The 24504-nt window shown below is 61.1% G+C and overlaps 1 protein-coding gene across 10 annotated transcripts in view; it reads right to left on the reverse strand.

Annotated features, from left to right (window-relative positions):
* Positions 1–24504, reverse strand: part of LSP1 (lymphocyte specific protein 1) — a 39238-nt gene that overhangs the window by 12229 nt on the left and 2505 nt on the right. For 4 of the 10 annotated variants that reach the window (XM_072790422.1, XM_072790421.1, XM_072790420.1 and 1 more), the window contains exons 1-2: positions 9180–9289; positions 240–377 (exon numbers count right to left, since the gene is read on the reverse strand). In XM_072790422.1, the coding sequence (XP_072646523.1) occupies positions 240–377; positions 9180–9274 (233 nt within the window). In that variant the 5' untranslated portion in view covers positions 9275–9289. Of the gene's footprint in view, positions 1–239; positions 378–941; positions 1001–8867; positions 8933–9179; positions 9290–13506; positions 14064–24504 lie in introns of those variants that run through there. The other 6 variants (XM_072790424.1, XM_072790423.1, XM_072790427.1 and 3 more) reach the window with 4 other exon arrangements.

A 24504-nucleotide genomic window follows, 5' to 3' on the forward strand; every position in this document is an offset into this window, starting at 1 on the left:
TGGGAGGGGTGGCCGCACGTGAGTCCATCCGGCCGGCCGGCCAGCAGGCTCGCTGGCGCCGGGGGTTTTGGGGACCCTCACCCTGAGACCTCTCCCCACTCCTGCTCCTGGGCTGAGCCCCTCCATGGGCTCACCTGCTCGGGGACCCCTGACCCGGGGCCCAACCACCAGCACACTGCTCTGCCCACGGGTGCAGGGCCAGGCGAGCTGGTTGGGTGGGGGTGGGGGGGACAGCTTACAGGGTCTCCTGCTCAGGCAGCTCGGGGGACTGGCCGCCTCTGTCCTCGTCCTGGGCCCGGAGCTGCCGGTCCCTCTCCCGGCGGCGCCGCTCCCGGGCGGCCTCCTCCTCATCTTCCACGCTCCACTGAGTGGTGAGCCTGGGGAGTAGCAAGACACAGTCACACCACTGCCCGCACCCTGCCAGTCCGGTCCAAGCAGGACTCTCCTGTCCGGGTCGTGTCCTTAAGGCAGATGTCATGTCATGAAGGTGCCCTCGGACCCAGGGGGCAGCTCCCAGGGCTCTGGAGGCCTGGGGACGGAGGGGCTCCTGTGTCCAGGCAAGCCCAGAGCCACCCAGTGCTGAATGAGACCCCCGTGTCCCCTCCACCGGCCAGGTTCCTTCAGCCTCATCAGAGCCAGGACCCAGACAGGCACAGTCCTAGGGCTGCAGAGGGCATGGGACAGGGCTGTTGGAGGGGCCTGAAGGCTGGTGCCCCACGTCCTACCTGAATCAAGGGACTGTGGCCTCGGCCAGTCAGGTGGTGCCAGGCCGGGCTGGGGTCTGGCCAGGGGCAGACCCAGCGAGGCAGCCACCTTGTCACCCAACCACCCCAGCTGGGATGCTCCCTCCTGCTCCCCAAGGGCCTGGCCTGTTGGAAGAAGGTGGCCCCTCAAAAGGGCCCAAAACCCACAGAAAAGGCTGCCTCCAGCCTGAGCCTGACCTCTCTCTGGGCTGTATCACAGATGAGGAAACTGAGGCCTGCATGAGAGAGCTTCCTCTCCCAGTGTCTGCTGACCTCATGGATTCTCAGGGTCCCTCACTCAGGACTGCACGAGGTGGGCCTGGGACCCTGGCCCTGGCCCAGCAGCTCTCATACCCTTGGTGTCCCGGGAGGGAGCTCCCCAGGCCTTGGCCACCGACATGGCCCTGTCCCCCCAGTCTCCCTGGACCCCAAGAGGGGAGTCCTGGTCTCTGCTTTTGCAGGGGTCTCAGTCCTCTCCTGCCGGTGTCCGCTGCCTGACCCTGCAGCCTGCTCCTCCTGCCTTGGCCAGGATGGCCGGCTCCATGGTCTCAGCAGCCCTGCCAGCCATGATCTAATCTCTCCTCAGTCCTCCCAGACAAAAGCCAGGCCTCTTCACGCCTCCCGCTTTGGGCCCACTCTCCCCACCACGGCCCCCCGGGGATCCCAGCCGTGCTCAGACCTCAGCACCCCGAGTCTGCCCACCCTCACTCCTCAGCACTGCCTCTGGCTCCCACCCCTGGGGCCCCGGGGAGCCTTTCCTGCCCCACACCTGGCTCCCATCCTGCTCCAGGGCCTCGGCTCAAAGCCATGGGGCCATGTTTTCTGGAGAGGTAGCACCCAGGGTGCTCTTGACTGTTGGGGACCTGGGGTCCGGGGCCTTGCCCACCATTCACACCGGCAGGCCCTCTGAATGGAGGGTGGGAGCAGGTGGGTACAGGGGGAGCTCGTGCTAGGTCTCTGGCTGCAGGATGGAGAGAGTGGGCCCAGTGGCCTTCTTGGGGGGCAGCCCCGGGGGCACCCTGGGAAGGATTCCTGGTCCTTCCTGACAAGATTGGGCATCTTGCTCCCTTTGCTCCCATGTCTCGGCTGCAAGTGCCTATGGGCATGTCTGTGTCGGCCAGTGGGCGGTGCGTGGGTGCTTGTGCATGACCAGGCGTGGTGTGGGTGGCCCCATCCGTGTACTTATGTCCACGGCCTCAGGCCCGCCCCATGCCCACTCTTAGGAACTCCCATGGGCGGTTTCTCCTGCTCCCCAGACCCTTCCACCAAAATCTGAGCACAGGCACCACACTGCGTCCCGTCACCCCTGACACAGATATGCACAGCACCTCTGGGGGCCACTGTATGGCAATGTGTCCAGGCCACAGAAGCCCCATGCAGGCTGGTGCTCTGCAGAGACTCCCCCACGGACACGCACCGCGTCGCCGGGCCTCCCTCACACACACAGACGCACACGTCCTCACGTGTCCATGCTCCCAAACGCCCCACAGCACGTACATGCTTGCACACCCTCAGATGTCCACCTGCACACACAGACTCAGAAAACAAGGCGCGGGGCAGAATGGCGGAATGGCGGCACCCTGGTTCCTGGTGCTCCTGCCATCGCCCCAACAGTGGCCCGGGAGGGAGACTGAGGCATGTTTTCTGAGAGCAGCATCCCTAAGGAGCCGGCCCTCCGAGGGCCACCCTTTGCCACCTGCCGTCTGCCTGTGCTTCCCTGAACCTCCCCAGGGCAGGGTAGGGGTGCAGGGTAGGGGTCTCTGGGTGTCTCCCCCAGCCCCACGCGGGGAGACCCAGCGGCCTGAGGACAAGGAGTCCTCCCCCTCGCCTGCTCCCTCCGCCAGCCCCAGGATGTGAGTAATGCAGCCCCTCCTGGCCCCTCCCGTGACCTCACCCTCACTGTTCCACAGCTGGGCTCCGTTCTGGGAACTGAGAGGGGGCGGCTCTCCTGGGGTGGGGTGGGGGCCTCTGGCCTGGGAAAGGCGCCCCCCTTCCCCGGCCAGCAGCCCAGACCCCTTGGCAGGCTGAGCGGAGCTGTCAGGACACCGGCGATGCCCCCCCTCCGCCCCCGCCCCATGGCCCCTGGCTCAGCCCGAGTGCAGCTGTAAGGGATTTGCTGTTCCTTAGCAAATGCAATTAGGCTGTTTCCTGTGTCTGTTCTGGCTCCGAGCAGCCAAGGGTCCAGCCCCAGGGGCTGCGAGTGGGGCTCCGCACCCCCAGCAGCAGGCTCTGCCACGGGGCCTCGCCCCACTCACCAGTGTGCGCAGACCCCGGCTTCCCCATTCTGGGTGGGGGTCCCCAAGTTCAGGGGCTGCCCCTGCTGGCCCCCGCTCGAGGCACCAGCCCCCTCTCTCCTCCCGCTGCAGCCCCTCCTGTCTCTCTACCAGGGTCCAAGGATGAGATGGTCCTGAGCCCGCCTGGCCCTCCCTGCCGTCTCACCTCCTTCCTCCTCCTTCCTGCCCCCCTGCCCCCCCTCCGGCCCTGCGCCTAGGGTTGGTCCCAGCTTGACTCTGCCCCCTGCAGGCGGATTGTGGGTCACCCCACCTGTCCTGGTGCCTAAAGGTCAGCCCAGAGTCATGGGGAGAGCTTGGCAGTGGGGGGGGCTCCCCGCCAGAGGAGTTCTTCCTTTAGGCCTACAGGGGACCCTCCTGGCCGCAGGTGTCCCCCACCACAGCGGGTAGAAGCTAGGAAGTGGGACCGGCACCCCACGGGGAGCAGGGAGCACAGGTCTCCGGTGGCCCGCCTCCCCAGGGTCTCCTACACTTCCACCGGGGTGGACACTTGCAGTGCGACTGGTCCCTTGAGTGGCCAGAGAGCCCATGAGCAAGGGACAGAGTGAGGGGCATGAGCTCACGGAGAGGCCTTCTTGTGTTGGCTTCCAGGGGTCCCCAACAACCAGAGAGCAGGCCCCCAAGGGCAGAGGTCGGGAGCCCTGTCAGGGAGCTTGGGGGAGGGCAGCTGTGGCTGGGCCACTTGGAGGGTGCCCCTTGCTGGTCAGGCAAGGCAGGGTCCTCCCTGTAGTGCAGGGAGGATCTGGGATCTGCAGGTGTGGCACTGCCAGGGTGCTGGCTGTCACTCATCCTCACAGAGAGGCAGAGGGTGCACCTGTAAGGGGGGAGAGCCTGGAGTGGGTGGGGCAGTGGGAGGGGCACGCTGCTGCCCCGGGCCAGGGGTGCGGGTATGGGTGCTGCAGCTGCCGGGAACCTGGCTTCTCCACACCCCACCCGCCGCCCCTGGCTGGGGCCCAGCCCACCCTCCCGGCCATCCCCCTCCAGCAGCACCTTTCTGGGTGTGTCTCTGCCCCGCTGGGCATGGGGAGAGACAACCTCTTTCCTCGAAGGCACAGCCTGGGGGGAGGGGGCCGGTAGACACTACCCCCCCTCGCCCCCGGCAAGCCCAAACCCTGCCCAGAGGGAGCCCAGGAGGCCACCTCGAACTGAGGTCTGAAAGATGAGCCAGGGAGAGGGTCTGCAGAGGAGAGCCGAGAAGGCCAGGGGCCCAAGAGCTCAGTGTGGCCACAGCCAGGGAGGGGCAGCTGTGGGCAGCTGGACAGGAGAGTCTCTGAGTCCCCAGGGGACAGCCCTGAGAGGTCCTGATCAGGCCTTCTGATTAGCATAGGGGGGCAGGAGGGGGGACGCAGGCGTCCTGGGGAGGTGGCGTGGGCAGACAGCAGCCTGTAGAGCTGCCACGTGTCTCCATCTGCCCCGCACCCCAGTGAGGGCTTGGGCAAGCAGAGTGTGGGGTACATGGGGACTCTCAGGGACATGGTCAGGAGGGCCTGCCAGTGAGCAGGGACCCAGGCCAAACTGGGGAGAGCCCGGGGGATCAGAAACCCCTAAGGGAGCTGGGGAGGCACCATCAGGGAGCAGGCCTGGGGGGCAGAGAAAGGCCTGGAGGGCCCCCTTCGTGTCTCCCTCCTCCCCCATGCTGGGTGCTCCTAGGGGTTAGAGCTGCAGGGATGGGGATAGCCTGGGCCTTCACCCCACCCTGGGGCATGGGGGGAGCTTGGTGTCCCTGCTGAGTGCCCCATTCCACCCTGCTGCGCAGTCAGCCCTTCCTGACTCTCCCCTTCCTGACTCTCCCCTTTATGGTCCCTCCCAGGAGAGGCGGGGCAGGGTGGGGGCAGATTAGGTCTCTGGGAGACCTCCTGAGGAGGTCACCTCAGGAGGAGGGGCGGGGCCAGGGCATGGCTGTGGCTTTGGTCTTTCTGACATCCTTCCCAGGGTGATACTCCAGGTCCGGCCTCAGCTCCCCAGCTATAATAAGGGGTGCTGACATTGCCCAGCCAGGTGTGGACTGAGACCCCTCTCTGGGCCACCCTAACTCCTGCTTCCTCTTGGGGGTGCTGTTGGCAGACCTGGGCCCCCCAAAAGGGAAGCTGGCCCACACCCCACCCCACATCCCTCCTGGCCCTGCTGGCAGGTCACAGCTGCAAAGCCTTCCCAGAGGAGGGGACATCTGCCTGCAAAGCTGGCTTCCCCACCATCCCAGGGGGTTGGTACCCCAAAAGGCACAGGCCAGGGGCACAGGCTGATCCAGGAGACATGGGGCTCAGCAGCACCCTCTGGGAGCCCACAGCTGGCCAGACAGAGGCCAACCCTGTGATGACATCCACGTACCACACGTGCCAGCCCAGGGCATCATACAGCAGCCCCGAGAGCAGGGCTCTAGCTCCTTCCCAGCCCCTGGGGAGATTCTGGGCTCTCCGAACCCTGCCTCAGGGGAGAGGGAGCAAAGGTCCAAGCAGCCTGTCTGCTGGCATCTTTCCATCCACATGAGCCTTGAGCCCCCAGGCAGAAGGGGTGTCCCCTTCCCACCACGAGGCCGGCCCCTCCTTCATTAGTGTCCTCTCCATAGGGCCCTGGCCGAGCCTCTTTGTCCAGCAGCCCCTCCTCTTCCCCCGGTAGGGCAGCACTTGGGGGCCTCTTATTTGGGGGAACCCCGAGCTCCCCCACATAGCCCCCAAAGCCAAGGAATCCCCCTTCTGCCCGTCTTTCCTGGCCGACCACAGGGGCAGACTATTGAGGGTAGTGCTCTGTGGTCACCAGGGACCCCTCAGGAGCACTGGTGCCAGGCCCTGCTCCACCTGAGATCCCCATCCCTGGCCTCAGAATGCCACCTGGCTCTCACCCCACTTGGGGGGCACCATCACCCCTGCGGATGGCCAAAGACTGGGGCTGGAAGGTCTCCTCCCAGGAAGGGGAGGCAGCACCCACAGCCACCACAGCCACCATCTCCAGCCTCCCTCCCTGAGCTAGCTGGGCTCCTGGTCCCCCTTGATGACACCCTGATGTCTACAGCCGGCTCAGGTCTGCAGTCCAGCCCTCTGCGCATAGGCCTGGGCTGGCCTGTCCCCCCATGCGTCCCTCCCCTCAGCCTCTGGCTCCTCCCCTCCCTCCCTGAGCCAGCCCTCTGTCCTGCCAGGTACTGAGGGCCCACACACAGCCAGGTCCCTGCCCTCTGGGACCCTAGGGGCCGACCCCAAGCAAGGCTCAGGGACCACAGAGGAGGGCCCCATTCTGAACCAGGGGGAGTAGCCTGCAGGAAGTGCCCCCAGGGCAGGGGCGCCCATGCCTGTGCCCGGCCTGGCAGGACGGGGGACGCGGTGGGCAGACAGACGCCCATCAGAGAGGGTGGCGCAGCAAATTGGCACGCGGGCGTCCCTACCCCTTCCTTCTGCTCTGTCGCCCCCCACCACCCCCTAGGTCCAGATGTAAACCCCACACCCCTCCCAGGGCAGCATGGTCCCAGCACACCCCACGTGGGTGCCCCTTGGGAGTCATCTGTCCCTGTGGCCACATCCTGCTCCAGCCCCGCCAGGCCCCAGCCCTGCCCCAGGCCCCTGACTGCTGCCTGGTCACTGGCTACCCCCCCCCGCCCCCCCGCCATCCTCACGTGTGTGAGCTGCCCCTGCTATAGTGTCCTGGCCAGACCGGTCCCTCCCGTGAGTGCCCTGGGCAACGCCCAGACCCCAGCCTCCGGCCACAACCGTCACCCCAGACCAGCCATGTGCAACTGCCGGGACCCTTGAAGGCTCTGGGGGGCCAGCCTCCCAAGGCCAGTCAGGGCAGCCGCAGCCCAGACCCACCCATCACATCACCGGCCCCCAAGGCATCCAGGCTGGGAGGGCGGACCCTCATCGTCCGCTCCAGTGGCCCAAAGGGAAGTGGGGACTCACTGCTGCTCGGGGGCCCACACCCTGGCAGACGGCTCCAACCTGAGGGAGATGGAGTCTATGTCCCCAAAGCCTTCCCAGGGGGGCTTTGCCCGCTCAGGAGTGGCTACAGCCTGGCTCCACAGAGCACCGACCTGGGGGCCCCGAGGACCTCTGGACCCCAGGCCGCTCTCTCCCAGGCCTCCCCTTGGTGCACAGAGGCTGGTCGGGGACCGTCCACTTCCACCCCACAGTAGGGGATCCAGAACCAAGCTTGAGGTCCTGCTGGCTGGTCCATTACCTCCCTGTTGCTGGGCGTCCTACCTCCTATGATGTGCTCCGTGCTCAGCCTCTTGCCCTGGACCCTGTGGGCCTGGGGTCAGAGGTCCAGGCCCCGCTCTCTCCAGGTGAGGCTGCTTGTGGGACTCCGGCGTGGCTGTGAGCGGCACCAGCCCTGTGCCCCTCTTCCCTCTGCCCTACGCACTGCGCTCGCCACGCAGTCCTCCTGCGAGTCCCTGACCACAGCGCCGCAGGGGTCTGGGCCAAGTGTCCCGGCTGCCCAGGAGGCTGCCCGGCCCCGGCCCCGGCCCCTCCCCAAGCCGCATCCTTCGCGGCAGCGACTCGCCCCTGCCCCCTGCCCCCTGCCCCGCCTGTGCGGTGCTCGGGCCCACCTCGGGGCCACACGGCAGACTGACCGCGGGGTGCTCCCGCCTCACCTCCGGGTCCGACCCAGGCTCCTCTCGGCGCCGGCCGGCCCTCCGGGGGAGCCCGTCACTCCCGAGCCAGGCTGGGCGGCCTGGCACGGCTCTAGCACTGCTCATGGGCCAGGCTTTGGCACGTTCCGGGACACGCGACCGGTGGCTGGCACCAGCTAGAGCCTCTGCCGCCCTCCCCCTCGTCCTGCCCGCTCGTACCCGGGTGGTTCTTCCTCAGCCCCAGGGTCCAGCGCACGGCGCTCCTCCTCAGTCCCACCCCGGGGTCTCAGAACCTGGATGCCCCCACGGCGGGAGTCACAGCCTGGCCTCCAACAGTCGGCTGCGGGCTCCCAGCTCTGCACACCCCCCAGCTCTGCCCCCCGGCTCTCCCCCCCAGCCTGCCCCCCAGCTCTCCCCACCCGGCTCTGCATCCCCAGCTCTGCCGCCCCCACCCCGGGCTCTGCACATCCCCCACCCGGCTCTGCCCCTCCAACTCCCCCCCCCCTCGGCTATGCACCCCCAGCTCTGCCTTCTGGCTCTGCACATCCCCCCAGCTCTGTCCCCCCAGCTCTGCACCCCTGGCTCTGCCCCCTCCCCGGCTCTGCCCCCCCAACTCTCCCCCAGCTCTGCCCCTCAGCTCTCATATCCCCCCAGCTCTGCCCCTGGCTCTGCACCCCTGGCTCTGCACCCCCAGCTCTGCTCCACCTGGCTCTGCCTTCCCCAGCTCTGCAGCCCCTGGCTCTGCACCCCTCGGCTCTGTCCCCCGACTCTGCCCCCCTGGCTCTGCACCCCCAGGCCCCGAGTGTGCGGAGCAGCCCAACCCTCCGCCTGATGCTGCTGGAGCCCTGGGTGCCCTGCCTGCCCCCCACCCCGGCCCCTCCTCTGAGGTGCTCCTCACTGCCGCCCGCCCCCATGGAGCATCTGGGGAGTGCTGGGGGTGGGCCTGAGGAGCCGGGGCGGTGCCACAGGACTAGCCTTGATCAGTGTCCTCGTGCCCCCCCCTGCCTTGTGTCCTGTGATTCCCCAGAACCCTCTCCCACCTGCCCCCCAGGCCTCAAACCTCCCTGAGCCTCAGCTCCCTAGGCACAATAATGGGTACACGGGCTGGCCTTGGGATGGTGTACTGGCCGAGGTCGGGTAGGACTTGCCCAGGTCACTGTCCCTGAGGACCCTGCCCAGAGCTGGGGGCTATGTGACCCCTCACGACTGGCCTGTGGCTCCTGCGGTTGCCCCATTACAGGAGAGGATGCAGAATGGAGTGGGGTGGCATCCGACCTGGGGCTCCCCCAGCCGCCAGGGAAGGCACATTGGGGTTTTAGCTCCATGGCTCCCAAAGGCTGGCGCAGGGTGGCAGGAGGGTCGGGTGGGGAGAGCGTGCACCCCGCTGTGCGGCCCCAACCCCGGTACACGAGTCCCCCTCTGCACTCTCTGTCCTTCCTCCCCGTGGGGGTTCTCTCTCGGCCCTTGCTTGGCCTCTTGGCCTTCCCTCCCTCCTTTCTGGCTGGTGCCTCCTCCCATCTCCGCGGTGGGCCAGGAGTGGGCAGTAGACGGGGCCGCCCCACCTCCCACACTCAGCACCCACACCACCTGGCCGTCGGGGCCTCCTCCCCTCTGCTGCTGGGGACAGTGGGACAGATGGTGCAGAGTGAACAGCCCGGGAAGGACAGGGTGGGAGGGGACATGTGGGAGGAGACACATAGGATGGACACTGTGGGAGGGGACACATGGGAGGAGACACATGGGATAGACAGCATGGGAGGGGACACTGTGGGAGGGGACACTGTGGGAGGGGACACATGGGAGGAGACACATGGGAGGAGACACATGGGATAGACACCGTGGGAGGGGACACTGTGGGAGGGGACAGTGTGGAACAGACAGTGTGGGATGGACAGTATAGGACGGACAGTGTGGGAGTGGACACGTGGGAGGGGCTGCCGAGCCTCCACAGCACCCACGCCCCTGGAGCACCCCATGTCTGCCCTGTCCATCCCTTCTCTTTGTTGTTTTCCCTCCACTTCTCCTTCCTATTGGCCATCATCCCATTCCCTTGTCCCATCGAGTCCTGTCTCTTCTGTCCCCCTCCTATCCCTGTCTGTCCCATTGTTTCCCACCCCATCCCCATCCTACTCTTGTCCCTGTCTCCCTCCTATCTTGTCCTGTCATTCTATTCCCATCACTGTCCCTGTCCTGTCCACATTCCATCCTGTCCCCATCCTACCCCCGTCCTGTCCCTATCTGATCCCCATCCCATCCTGTCCTGTTCCCATTCCATCTTGTCCCTGTCCTCGTATTTACCTCTCCCTGTCCCTGTCCGCATCCTATTCGCATCCCATCCTATCCTGTCCCCATCCCTGTCCCCATCCTGCCCTATCTAATCCCCAATCCATCTTGTCCTGTCCCCATCCCATCTGTCCCTGTTCTTATCCTGTCCCTCTTCCTGTCCCCATCCTATCCCCATCCCATCCTGCCCTGTCCCTGACCTTTTTCTGTCGTTTCCCTATTCCCGTCCTGTCCCTCTCCCCATCCCTGTCCCCATCCTGCTCTATCTGATCCCCATCCCGTCTCTGTCCCCATCCTATTCCCATCCCATCCTGCCCTGTGCCCATCCTATCCCTGTTCCCATCTCTTCCCTGTCCCTTCCCTGTCCCTGCACACCCTCTTTCTGCCCTCATGGGGACCCCTCGTCCCTCACCCCCTCTTCTTTGTCCTGCTTCACTCTCTCACTTTTTTTCTCTCTCTTTATCTCTTCCTCCCCCCACACCTGCTAGGAGGTATTTTGGGAGCGTCTCACAGCCTGCTGGGCACACGGCCCCCTGGCTCCCAGCCTCACCTCAAGCCCACCTCAGGACCTCTCCCTTCCTAGGTGGGCAGCACCCTCCCCACCTCGTTCTCACCTTCCAGGGCCCGCGAACCGATCCCACGCTCTCCCTGTCCCCGGGGGCTGCCCAGGGCTTCCCCCAGCCCCAGCTCACACTTGCCCCAGGACACCTGTGTAGGTTGGACCCCAGCCACCAACCTGTGCTGAGCCACTCTGAGATAGACGAGGTGCTCCTGGGAGCCATGCCCTCTCCGGCCACCCTTCAGGGCCCAGGAGCCACAGGGTGCCCTCTCGAAGCTCCGGCAGGGGCTTGGCGGGGGCAAGTCCTCAGGTGCCTGGTGCACCCAGGCTGCTGCTCGCTCACCGCCCTGTCCTGCTCCGGTTCGCAGGATGGGACTGCAGCCTGAACCTCAGTGCTCTGGGCTCCGGCCCTGACGCCCTGCCCAGGGGGCTGGGCCACTCAGTCCCCGCACCCCCGCGATGCCAGCTCGCCGGGGTTCCTGGCGCAGCTCTGGCCGACAGACTGCCTGGTCCCAGGGCAGCACCACCCACCAGACACCCAGGCTCTGCCAGGGCGAGGGCCAGCCCCCCTCCCATCTGGGGCCCTGGGTGGGCCCGAGGCAGCCACGCCCCTTTGGACACTGGTTTGGAGGCCTGGCTCCCCCCCTCCGCCGCCACCCGCCCTGCCGCCACCGCCTCTTTGGGCTGGCCCATCCTTTGCCCTGCTGGCCACACCAGGGTCCCCAGAGGCCTCCCAGACCTGGCTGCCCAGGGTGGGAGGCCAGGCACGGAGACTGCCGTCATGCCTGCGGTGGATGTGTGCCCAGAGCGACGGGCAGAGGGGCTTCACCAGGGCTCCCCCGGCCCACCGAGCCTCTCCAGGGGGACTGGGGTCCCGAATACCAAGAGACACTGCAGGGTGACCCCTGCAGCCCCTTCGGTCTGTGCCAGCCAAGCCCCCGCTCCACAAAGCCAGGCCCCCAAAGACCATTCAACCAGGTGGGCGGCCCAGAATCCGGGAGGTGAGGGGCTCAGGGTCCCCTTGCTGCCCCCAGCTCACTCCTAACATCAGCCTGGCCCAAGCTGTCGATCACCCAGGGGCATAGGAGGGAACCGCGTGGGGAGGGACGGAGCCGGCCTGGGGGCACTGCAGAGGAGGGTCCCTGGCCGTTCCTGCCACCTGAAGCGTCTTCCTAGGCTCTGACAGCTGGTGAGGACCCACATGGGCAGCCACAGAGATGGTGCCAAGGTTAGAGGGTGCTACGGGTGGGTCCCCCCTCCTGGGCCCGTTTTTAATGGACTTAAACTGGATTCAATTTACACCCGGCCCTGCTGGCTTCCACATGAGCTTGTCACTAAGAGACGCCGCACCCTGCCCCTGGCGTCCCCCTTCCCACCCCACACCCAGGCGGCCCCCCAGCGAAGTGGGGAGATGGTGGGCGCGGGTGCCCCAGGGCAAGTCACCAGCCTCACTGAGCCTGGCTTTCTGTCCGTCAAATAGGCACACAGGGCCGTTTGCCCGGGCTTCAGGAAGCGCGGCCTGTGAAATGCAGGATAGGTGCTGATGTCAGGGAGGGTGGCAGGGATGCCAGTGGCCACCTGGCCACCTGTGGGTGGCTCACACCTGTGAGCGTCACCATGTGAGTTGTGTGGTTCGCTCACCACAGCTGGACCGGACCCCCTGGTGTTATTCTCTGGGAGACTCTCTCTCGCCTGCCCCCCACCTGGCCCCCCAGCCGCAGGACTTCGTGGGGAGCTCAAAGGGATGCTTCCTTCTCTCTCTGGCCCACTGGCCTCTGCAGGGCCTCTGGGTGCCCAGCACTTGCTCCCCCCGTGGACTCTATGACTGTCCTCCTGGGCCTCAGTTTCCCCATTTGTTAAGCAGCACTGATGAGCCTCTGGGATTGACCCGGGCACCACTGAGTCCTTTCTGGAGGGGGACCACAGCAGTGACTGCTGGGAGGACACATCCCAACTGGGCAGGAGGAGGAGCCCTGCCCGAGGGTCCCCTGGTTAGCAAGGCCAGGACTCAACAGGTGTGAAGCTCAGGAACTGACTCGCAGGCTCACCTCATGAATGGACAGGGTGGGGCTGCAAGGGAGCATGGCCCGCGGGGGCCCCATACCCAGCTGCTGGTCCCAACACCGAGGGGTGGCCCTTGGGCCGTGCCTGGGTGGGGCCAGGGGCGAGCTGTCACTCAGGGTCTGAGGGCCCCAACCAGACAGAGCTGAGGGGCCCAGGGCTGCTCTCAGCCCACCTGAACACCTTGTCTCTCCTCCCTCCCAGAATCAGGACGTGGGTACAGCTGGGGATGCTGACATGCCTGTCCCTCCCTCCAGGAGCATGCAGTCTGCAGCATGCTCCGGGCCGTCGAAGGAGAAGCCAAAGCAGGCTGCATGGAGGAGGCAGTATTTCAGCTGGGCCTTCGATGCCTGGAAGGGTAGAGGAGGAGGAAGGGCATTGCAGGTGGCTCAGAGTGATGTGATGAGCAGCCTGTGTCATGGCTCTGAGCCCGCCTCTGGCCTTTTGCTTCTGCTCTCTCTCTCCTCCTCTTCCAGGTATAGGTACCACCATGCCACTGCTTTACAAAGGAGGAAACTGAGGCCCAGAGATGCTAGGGTCCTGGCCCAAAAGCCTGAGATGCTGGAGCCAGGGGTCCAGCCCAGGGACGACCTGACTCTGAGGCCCAAGCACTCACCATGGCCCCGCAGCACCTCCCATGCAGGGCTGGTGCTCTAAGGGGGCTGGTGAATGTGGCCGCAAAGTCCTGCGTCATCATCTGTAAAGCAAGGGGTGACAGGGTGGTCGCCAGGGGCCAGCGGGAGCTCAGGCGAGGCCCAGGGAGCAGGGCTGAGGACCCACTTCCCGCAGCGGGCCTGGGCAGAGGCCCCCGGACCAGGGGAAGGTGCCCGGGGAGAGCAGCCCTGCCCAGGCCGGCGGGCGGGTGCGCAGGAGGGAAGCAGAGCGCACAGGGCCGCTGGGCGGGAGGACGACACGGCCTCCTGCACACCCGCGCACCTGTGCCACAGCCCCCCGCCTGCCCGGGGTGCCCGGCCCTGCCCGCCCTGCCCCCGCCTGGGCCAGGGCACCTACCTCACCAGCTTCTCCAGGCCCCGTTGGCTGGAACTCCTCCTCAGGAGGGCCGAGCCGCTCATGCTGCTGGCGGCCCCGCCGGCCGGCGACCTGGCCTGACCCCAGCCCTGGGGACGCTGCTGCTCCTTCTTCAAAGGCCGCCGGCCTCTGTCTGCTGGCCTCCCCCTGCTCCTCCTCCTGCCACCAGGACCCCTCTCCCCCTCCTCTCTCCTTTCTCTCCCGGCCCCCGCCTTCGCGCCCTTGTCTGTGTCCCTGGATCTGCGCTGTCTCCCCGTCTGTCGTCTGTCGTCTGTCTGGCCGTCTGGGCTCTCTGGCTGACGCCCCCTCCCCGTTGGCTCGCCCCGTCTCCCTGTCTGTGGCCTGCTCTGTCCACCCTGGGCCCTCTGGCCCCGGTAGGGGCGGGGGGGGGCCTCCTGGGCCGGCTCCCCGCTAGTTGCCCCCCGGGCGTCTGGGTGCCCGTCTGTCCCCGTCTGGACGGCCTCACGGACTCTGTGGGTCTCTCCTTCAGGACGTTTAGCAGCTGCTTCCCTTTTGTTCCCCCCAGCCCCCCTCTCCCCCCTCGGCCTCCTCCCCCTCCCCCTCCCCCTCCTTCCGAGACTAGTAAAAATGTCAGAGAGAAAACCCTCCAGCCCCGCAGCCCTGGGGCTTAGCAGGACCTCAGCGGCCTGGGACGGGCACAGTCTCCCCTCGGCGGCCAGCGCCCCGGCCTCACTCCACTCTCCCCCTGCAGCTCATCCCCACCACTTGCGGGGCATCCAGCCCCCCCCATCTGCCTCTCCATCCCTTTGTGCCTCTCCCCTCACCCTGGGCCTGCCCTGGCCAGCCCTCTGGCCCTCCTCTTGTCCTCGCCTTTCTGGATCTCTTGGGTCAAGCCCCCCCTGCCCTGCCCTGCCCCCCCCAGCCTAGCCCTCTGCTCCCTCCCTGCAGGCCCCCAGACCCTCCCTGCTCCCACACTCAGACCCTGTCTCCTCTCCTCTCCCTCTGTGTCTCTCTCTGCCCCTATCTCTGTGCCCCTCCCTCCCCCTCCCGCCCTCCCCCTCCTTTCCTCTCCCCTCCCTTCCTCTTCTCCCTCTCTCCCCTCCCTCCCTCCCCCTCCTTCCCTCCCCTCCCTCCTGGTTCTCCAGTTTTCCCCTGTTTATGCCCAGCTCTCTGCTCCACTTATCACCTCGAGGGGGAATCCTCTCTGCTCCCCCAGTGGGGAGGCTGCTGCCCCCCCCGAGCACATGCCTGGCCACACTGGAAGGTCAGAGCAGAGAGACCCCCAAGGCACAGACTAACACGGCCTGCCCTGTTGGGTAGCAGAGAGCACGCTCCCAGGGTGGCTGGTGGGCACAAGGTCAGTATGGTGCCCTGGCCGGCGGGCCCCCTGCCCCCTGTGCTCTGGCCAAGGCCTGGGAGGTGCAGCCCAGCCCACTGTTCCTCCGGTTGGGCTTAGTCGCCATGACTCACTGGAGAACGCTCGCGGGCGAGTGACCGGACAAGGCGGGTACTGGACTCATGTCTGCAGGGCGTCACCGAGCCCAGCTCAGTGCCCAGCAGTTATGTCCAGCAGCTTGCCCGGCTCACAACCCTCACAGCCACCGCACCTAGGTCCTGTGTGGGGAAACCGAGGCTCAGACAGGTATCCAAGTTTGCAGAGCTGGGGCTGACGGAGCCGGAACCATGAGCCCGTGTGCTGACTGCCTGCCCAGACCGCCCTCCATCCCCCATAGCACAGAGGAACGGCCCCTCTCACTTCCCCAGCTAGCATGGCCTCAGGCTAGGCCAGGGGACCAGGGCTGAGAGCACCTGGGGGATGCAAGGCTGGACCAGGGGAGGCTAAGGTCAGGTAGGCAAGCGTTGCACCCATAGTCACTGTGCAGGCCGTGCGTGGCGCAGTGGCAGCCACATGGGCCCATAGCTCAGATCCGCAGTGACTCAGGTGGTGGCTGGCTGGCACAGCCTTGTGGGGGTCACGAAGTCTGGCTCTGATTCCTCCCTCACCCTCCACATACCAGGTGGGGTCCTGTGGCCAGTCCTGGAGGGGAGCTCACAGCTATCCCCTCCCACAACCCTGGGGGCAGCCAGAGAATGTGGGGTTGTGCCACAGAAGCAAAGGTGCCCACCAACCATCCCCAGCATCCATCCAGAGCTGCAGATGCCTCAAGATTCTAGTGGAACACAGAGGAGGGAAAGGGGAGCAGGACCACCAGGTTGGCCCTCAGGTTGAGCCAGATCACCCAGAGGAGGTGAGCCTGTGCCTCATTTCCATCTTAATCTGTGCATCTCCCCCTTGCCTCTTGTTCTTGGATCTGGAATCCCAGTCAGAGAGAGCCAGAAGGAAACGTGCCAAAGCATAGTTTTGTTCAAAAGAAGGAAAAATTTCACCCATCACCCATCTATCATCCATCCATCAACTCATTACCCATCCACCCATCATCCATTTATTATCCACCCATTCATCCACCCACCTATCTGTCCACTCCCCATCCATCCATTCTCCCATTCATCATCTACCCATCCACCCATCTACCCATTAACCAACCATCCATCCCATCCATTCATTTGCTCACCCATCCATCATCCGTCAACCCTTTATCCACCCACCCATCCATTCATCTATTCACCTTCCATCTATTCATTCACCCATTCATCATATATCCATCCATCCATCCATCCATTCATCCATCCATCCATCCATCCACTCATTAACCACCCACCCATCCATCATCCATCATCTATTCATTTACCCACCCATCCATCCATTCACCCATTCATCATCTATCCATCCATCCACCCACCTACCCACCCATCCGTCCATCATCCAACTATCATCTACCTATCCATCCATCCATTTTCCATTCATCATCCCATCCATCTAACTATCTATCCACCCATCCACCCACCCATCCATCCATCTGTCCACCCTCCATCCATCCATTCATCATCTATCCACCCATCTATCTATCCATGCATTTATCCATCTATCCATTAACCACCCATTTATCCATCAACCATCTATCATCCATCCATTCGTCCATCCATTCATCCATTCACCAATTCACATATCCATCCATCATCCATTTATCATCCATCCATCCATCCATCACCCATTCACCCATCCCTCCATTCATCATCTATCATCTATCCATTCATCCACCCATTTTCCATCCATTATCCTCCCATCCATCCATCCACCCACCCACCCATTCATCCATCATCCATCTATCCATCCATCCACCCATTCATCCAATCATCCATCCATCTACCCATTCTTCCATCCATCTGGCTATTGATCCAGTCATCTGTCCACCCCCATCCATCCATTCACTCATTTATCATTTATCCATCCATCCATCTACCCATTAACCAACCATTCAGTCATCATCCATCCATCCATTCATCCATCCATCTACTCACCCATCCATCCATCATTCATCTATCATCTATCTATTCATCCATCCACCCATCCAAACATCTGTCCACCCCATCCATTCATTCACCCATTCATCATCTATCCATCCATCCATCTACCCATTAACCAATCATCCATCCATCACCCATATATCACTCATCCATCCATCCATTCATCCATTCACATATCCATCATCCATCCATCCATTCATTCACCCACCCATCCATCATCCATCTATCCATCCTCCATTTATCCACTCATTCATCCATCCTCCCTATATAGTTATCTGTCTTTCCATGCATCATTATTAATCCATCAACTTCTCAGGATATGTATCCATTCAATCATCCATATAAACACAATATATCCTTCCATCAATCCATTCAAGCATTTATCAATACATATATACCCATGTCTATTCATCTCTCTTTACATTTCTTCATTGAGCAAGTATCCACCCATCTATTCATCCACATACTCATCCATCCCTCCATGCATCCATTCACTTCCGACACCCACTCATCCATCTGTTTATCTAAATGTCATAATACATATAAAACACTTAGAAGAACCACTCAGCTAGCCATTCCACCCACTGGAAACATAATTATCACTAAATATATAATAATTACTCTTATGTATATATTCAACCACCAATTTGTATATCTATTTGCCTAGCTATCCAACCAGTGAGCTGTTTATTCTTTAAAACATTCTTCTATCTCTCAAAATATTTTTTGTCCTTACTTTCATTCATCTCTCCAAATATTTTACTACTGATCAATCATATTCACACACACATTCAAATATCTGTCCATCCATCCATATGTCCATCCATCTTCCCTTCTAGCAAGCCATGTATATGTGCATAAATTCATACGTGTTTATCTTTCCATATATATATTTGCCCATTACTTTGCCCATTAAGCCATTCAAATGAGTTAAAACTTAAAATAGTTGCTGCAACCTAGTAAGCCTTCCATAAAGATCACTATTATTTTTATCTATACTTTCACTCATCCGTATCTCATCCAACTATCAATTTATTATATTTATCTTATTATAACTCCATTTATAACAATTTATAACATCATAAATAACAATTTATTATAACTCCATTTATATTCATATATTTATTCATCTATCCATATATTTTTCAACAAACTTATTGAACACTTACTGTACCCACTTTTTAGGTACTGCAGATTTAGCATTAACAAAACCATGCTCTCACAAGGCTGACAGTTTAGCTGGAGCAACAACAAAAATAAACAAATAAGTACATACTGTAATATATCAAATGGTGATAAAACTATAGTTTTATATAGATAAAACTATAGATAATGGTGATAAAACTATAATTCAGGGCGGGAGGATATGGAGTCTTGGCAGAGATTGATATTTTATATATGATAGTCAAAGAAAGCCTCATAGAAAGGAATAATCTTTTCCTTATTTGAAAAGAAACTTGAGAAATATTTAAGATAGCTATATACACTGGTAGGAGGAAGTGTTCTAGAAAGAGAGAAGAGTGAGTGTAAAATTCCTGGCGTAGGTGCTTCTCTATTCATCAATCTGCCTCTTCAATAGTTTATCCAGCACCAATCATATGTCTGTTTACTATCATATTTCTATTTATCTATCACTTCCTGTATTTCTCAGTCTGTCCATCTAAAAATCAACCCATTAACCATATCCATCCACATGTCTTGATAAACTTCTATTAGTCTATCCAATCATTTATTTGTCAGCATTCCATCAATTTACCCATCAGCGTACCCATACTTCCATTCCATATGTCCATTCACCAGTTAATCCATCCATCCACCCACCCATCTATCCATCCCTCTGTCCACCCATCTACCCATTCACTCAACCAATTATCCAACCATCCATCCACATATCTATCCATCTGTCCATCATCCAGCTATTCATTCATTCACCCATCTACTCATCCACCACCCATCACCCTTCCACCCACTCATCCATCTCTCCATCCATCACCCACCTATTCATCCATCCATCCATCTATCCATCATCCAACCACACATCCATTTACCCATCCATCCTCCCATCCATTCACTCATCTATCCATCTACACATCCATCCATCTCCATTCATCCATCCACCCATTCATCCCATCTACTCATCCACCCGTCTATCCATCTCTCTACCTATATCCACTCATCCATCCATCTGTCCATCAATCATCCAGCTAGCCAGCTGTTCCTTCCTTTAGGCACTTTTCTTTCATTCATACTTTTCTCCATCATAAAGTCTTTTAGCTTTTTCTTTCTTCATTTGTGATAACCTTGTAGCTCAAGAAGATAAAAGAGAAGACAAGCTCTTCATGTCCCAGTAGGCTGAGCATTACAGCAGAACCTAAATAGAGGCTGAAGAAGTAGGAATCTGTCTTCTTGCTCAAACATTCTCAACACACACACTCTCACAAAGCAGTATCCCAATGAAACATGCAACAGGCAGTGGAGCCCAGGTGTGGGTGGGAAGAGAGGGTAAGGAGGTGGCCTCCATGGCTCCTGAGGTGACCCTGGATAGAGAAATGTCCCTGACTTACAGAGAAGGCAGCCTCCAAATGCCCTGAGCCCTTATCTGTCTTATGTGGCTCTCAGCCCAGCAAAGGGAGAGGGGCCAGGGTAGTGGGGTGGTGGGTGTTGTGAGGAAGGTGAGATTGGGTTGGGGATGAGACTGAAAGACTGAAGTTTCTTTCTAGGTTCCTCCAAAATCAACTGGCTAGATTCATCTGTCCTATTTCTCTTTTGAGGGCAGGTAGCTGGGGGAGGAAGAGAAGACACCCTTTGGTTACCTCAGAAGCAACGCCACAAAAATAGCCAGTTACATCCAGGAAGAGGCATAGACATCTGTGAGAAGTGGGAAGGAGCAGCCTCTGAGATCCCGCCTGACAGGCACAGAGCAGGGCAGTGACCCTCCCCTCTTCCTCCCACACAGCTTGTGCACAGCTGAGGAAGCTGAGGCTTGAGGTGGGCGGAGAACCTGCTACTTCCCCCCACTCCTGTCATACCCCGTACTCCTGCTGTCTTTTGTGTGTCCACACAGCTGCCTGTACTGCAGGCTCCAAGGCCCAAGTCTCTCCCACTCCTGCCAGGGGATGTGGGTGCCTCAGAGGGCACCGTAGGCAGGCTCTGAGTTCCCAGATAGCCCCTCCTTCCCAGCCAGTAGGACGAGACAGTGGTCCCTACCCCACCCCACCCACTCCCAGTTTCCCAGCTTGGAGGCAGTTAGCAGATGGAGTTTGGAGACAGTTGGCCTGGCCTCAGGAAAGGATGAGGGGCTTTCCTCCCCACCTCCCACCTCTACCTCTTATCTGCCTGTGTCTGGCACCACACAGCTATACTGGCCAGCAGGCTTAGGAGGCCTGATTTCCTCAATTTCCTAATCTCCTGGCCACCCTATACCCCACATAGGCCCTCAGCCCCTCTCTCCAGCTTCATGGGAGTGAGGTAGGGGCAGGGGCTGAGGGCCAGTGGCTGTGTACTCCCACCTACCAAAGGTTTGAGAACTCCCTTTGCTGGTTGCCCTCGATCCCCAACCTCCAAGAAGGTGTTAGAAGCCCCTGGAAAGAGGATTTCTTGGGAGAGAAGCTTCTAGAATGAATCAGGTTATTCTGACATTGCCATGTCCCATTCCTATCTTTGGGGAGGTCCCTGGAGCTGTCTTCTTAGCTATGCCCTATTCTGGATAGTTTCCAGGAGGCACCTCCTTCGCCCTGGTGGGAACCCGCAGGTGCAGAGCCATCCACAGGGCTATGTGGTGTTACTGAGCGACTCCAAGGGGCAGCCCAGGCACCCTGGGTCCCCTGAGGCCTTGTCAGGTCCCCAGGACCCTGATTGTGAGCCTGCAGGGGACACAGGTCCCCCAGAGAGGGTCCCTACAGGCCAGCATTGTTAGGAGACACACCGAGCTAGGGCCAGCCAGCATCCCTCCAGGCTGGGGACAGTGCCTCTCAACAGCACACTCAGCCCTTCTAAGCCTTGGTTTTTCCCTATGAAGTACCTCACTGGCTATGAAAAGAGCTGATGAAGTCTGGCACACGGGGAAACTGAGGCTCACTTGTCCCAGAAAGAGGTGCTGAACGTGGTCCTGGGACCCCGTGCCTCTCCCCCAGGCCCTGGGAACTCAGACCCCAGGAGATCACAGCCCAAGTTCTCAGCCAAGCTGCTGGAACCCTCATCTTCCTGACCCAGGGCTCTCCATAACTCTGGCACCCTCTGAGGGAAACTGAGCCAGGGGCAGGCTAGTGGGGTCGTGCATTGGTCCACATTGCCACCCCGCCTGGTGCCTGCCCCTTTCTGGTCCCGAGACATTCCTGGCACTGCCCCCGTGTGGCTCCTGTGTTTTGTTTTTATGAGAAGGCAGATGGGGACCAGGGAGGGAGGGGCCAGGATGCAGGGGAGGATTTCCGGCTTCCTGAATCAGCAGGGCTGGGGGCTGCAATGTCCCGGAGTGTGGTGTGGTGTCCTCTCCCTGTCCCCCACCTAGGGAAGGAATGTGACAGGACCCAGATGGAAAGCAGGAGGAAGCCAGTGACCTCCGTGAGCCCCTGCCCAGGAGGAGGCATCCATCATCTGGGTTGAGCTCAGCCTCCCCCTCTCTGAGAAACTTCCGGGCGCCTGAGCCCCCTGACCTGGAGGAAGGAGGAGAGGAGGCCCATCTGGGCGTCCCAAGGCCTGAGCCTGCTCTGACTGCTGCTGTCAGGTCTGGCCCCTGGGCAGGGTGGGGGGAAGGAGCCCCAGGGTGCCACCCCTAACCCACCGCCTTCCAGCCTGCCACCAGGGCCCGGTCCTGGTCCCACCCTCCCTCCTCAGGGGGTGCTCCAGAGCCCTGCATCCTGGCTCTACCAAGTATCATCCAGCCTCCCTGGGAGGGCCAGTGGGTGGACGGGCCACCAGGACATCTGGCTTCTTGGGGGTTTCTGAGCCGTGGGGTCTTGCCGCTCCAATGCCACAGGCCCTCCCCCTCTGCCTCACTCTGTGGTGCAGGAATATGAAATCCAGGGCATTCCTAGCCTCTTGGCCAACTCAGCCTCTCCCTTCCAGCCCTGCCACCACCTATAACCCTGAGGGGACCTGTGTCCTCCTCTCTCCTAAAAACCCTGGAGCCCAGAGGGCAAGCCCAGAGAGTCTGCAGGGGCAGACAGCCCAGCAAGGGATTCTGACTAGAGTGGCCCCGAAGGTGGTCCCTGCCCTCTCCTGCCACGTAGCTTTGCACATGGAGAGTTGATGAAGGTGGCATCCCTGAGTCACCTGGGACCAGGAGCCATGTCCTACCCAAAAGGCAGTGGGGGTTAGGAGCCTAGGTGGTAGAGAGACAACTGTTCACCCAATTGCTGTCCCTGTCAGGGTCATCCAGAGCTGGAGCAGCCCAGCAAGCCTAGGTGGGAGAGGGCAGGACAGGGCTCCCAGGACAGAACTAGGGTTCTCAGGACTGAACCAGGGTTCCCAGGACAGGCCCAGGCCTCCCAGGACAGGACCAGGGCACCAGGACAGGACCAGAGCACCCAGGACAGGACCAGGGCTCCCAGGACAGAACCATGGTTCTCAGGACAGGACCAGGATTCTCAGGACAGGACCAGGGCTCCCAGGACAGGACCAGGCTTCCCAGGACAGAACCAGGTTTTCCAGGACAGGACCAGGGTTCCCAGGACAGAACCATGGTTCTCAGGACAGGACCAGGGTGCCCAGGACAGGATCAGGGCTCCCAGGACAGAACCATGGCTCTCAGGACAGGACTATGATGGTTCTCAGGACAAGACCAGAATTCCCATGACAGGACCAGGGCACCCAGGACAGGACCAGGGCTCCCAGGACAGAACCAGGACTCCCAGGACAGGACCGGGTTCCCAGGACAGGACCAGGGCTCCCAGGACAGGACCAGGGCACCAAGGACAGGACCAGGGCACCAAGGACAGGCCCAGGGCTCCAAGGACAGGACCAGATTCCCAGGACAGGACCGGGATTCTCAGGACAGGACCAGGGCTCCCAGGACAGAAGTAGGGTTCTCAGGACTGAACGAAGGCTCCCAGAAGAGGCCCAGGGCTTCCAGGACAGAACTAGGGTTATCAGGACTGAACGAGCATTTCCAGGACAGAACCGGGACTCCCAGGACAGGACCGGGTTCCCAGGACAGGACCAGGGCTCCCAGGACAGGACCAGGTTCCCAGGACAGGACCAGAGTACCCAGGACAGGACCGGGTTCCCAGGGCAGGACCAGGTTCCCAGGACAGAACCAGGGCTCACAGGACAGGACCAGGGCACCAAGGACAGGACCAGGACTCCCCGGATAGGACCAGGGCTCCCAGGACAGGACCGGGTTCCCAGGACAGAACCAGGATTCCCAGGACAGGACCAGGGCTCCGAGGACAAGACCAAGTTCCCAGGACAGGACCAGGGCACCCTGGACAGGATCAGGGCACCCAGGACAGAACCAGGGCTCCCAGGACAGAACTAGAGTTATCAGGACTGAACCAGCGTTTCCAGGACAGGACAGGGTTCCCAGGACAGAACCAGGGCTCCCAAGACAGAACCAGGGCACCCAGGACAGGATCAGGGCACCCAGGACAGAACCAGGGCACCCAGGACAGGACCAGGGCTCCCAGGACAGGATCAGGGCACCCAGGACAGGACCAGGGCTCCCAGGACAGGACCAGGTTCCCAGGACAGAACCAGGGCTCCCAAGACAGAACCAGGCACCCTGGACAGGATCAGGGCACCCAGGACAGGCCCAGGGCTCCCAGGACAGAACTAGGGTTATCAGGACTGAACCAGCGTTTCCAGGACAGGACAGGGTTCCCAGGACAGAACCAGGGCTCCCAAGACAGAACCAGGGCACCCAGGACAGGATCAGGGCACCCAGGACAGAACTAGGGTTATCAGGACTGAACCAGCGTTTCAGACTGAACCTCCCAGGACAGGATCGGGTTCCCAGGACAGGACCAGGGCTCCCAGGACAGGACCCAGGACCCATGACAGAGGCAGGTCTCACAGGCCAGTGTGGACCATGGGAAGTGACAGATGCTCAGGGAACCTAGGGTATGGTCACCAAAGTTGAGCTGGAGGAGGCTTTGGAAACCTGGGGAAGGGACAGGACAGCCAGGTAGTGCTGGGAAGGTCGGTCTGACACCTGGTGGGACTGGGAGTTGCTGGGAGTGCCGACCTTGGAGGGGAGTGAGGCCAGCATGACCGGAGCAGGCCTCCAGTGGCCCCCAGGGGGCATGGATTTTGCTGCCCCGTGGTAAGTGGTTCCACGGGGGGGTCTGATGGCTTCATGGAGAAAGAGCACGGTGGGCCATGGCCTGGAGACCCCCAGGAGAGGGCATCGTGCCAAGCTGGGGAGTGGGCCGGGCTGTGGCCAGGGTGAGGCCTGTCTGTGGGTGCAGGGCAGGGAGGACCCAGCACAGCATGTCTGGCCCTGGGGGGGTTGGGGTGCACACGGGGCCTCAAGGGGGTTGGGGTTCCAGGATTTGGACACATCAAAGCCAGGATCCCTAGGAACAGGAACCCCCCCGCCCTGGCACCATGTGGACTTTGGCCTCTGCGCACGGTGTGGGGTCAGGACCCTTCTCAGCT

The sequence above is a fragment of the Canis lupus genome, chromosome 21 (genome assembly GCF_048164855.1).
Source record: "Canis lupus baileyi chromosome 21, mCanLup2.hap1, whole genome shotgun sequence".
Classification (NCBI taxonomy): domain Eukaryota; kingdom Metazoa; phylum Chordata; class Mammalia; order Carnivora; family Canidae; genus Canis; species Canis lupus.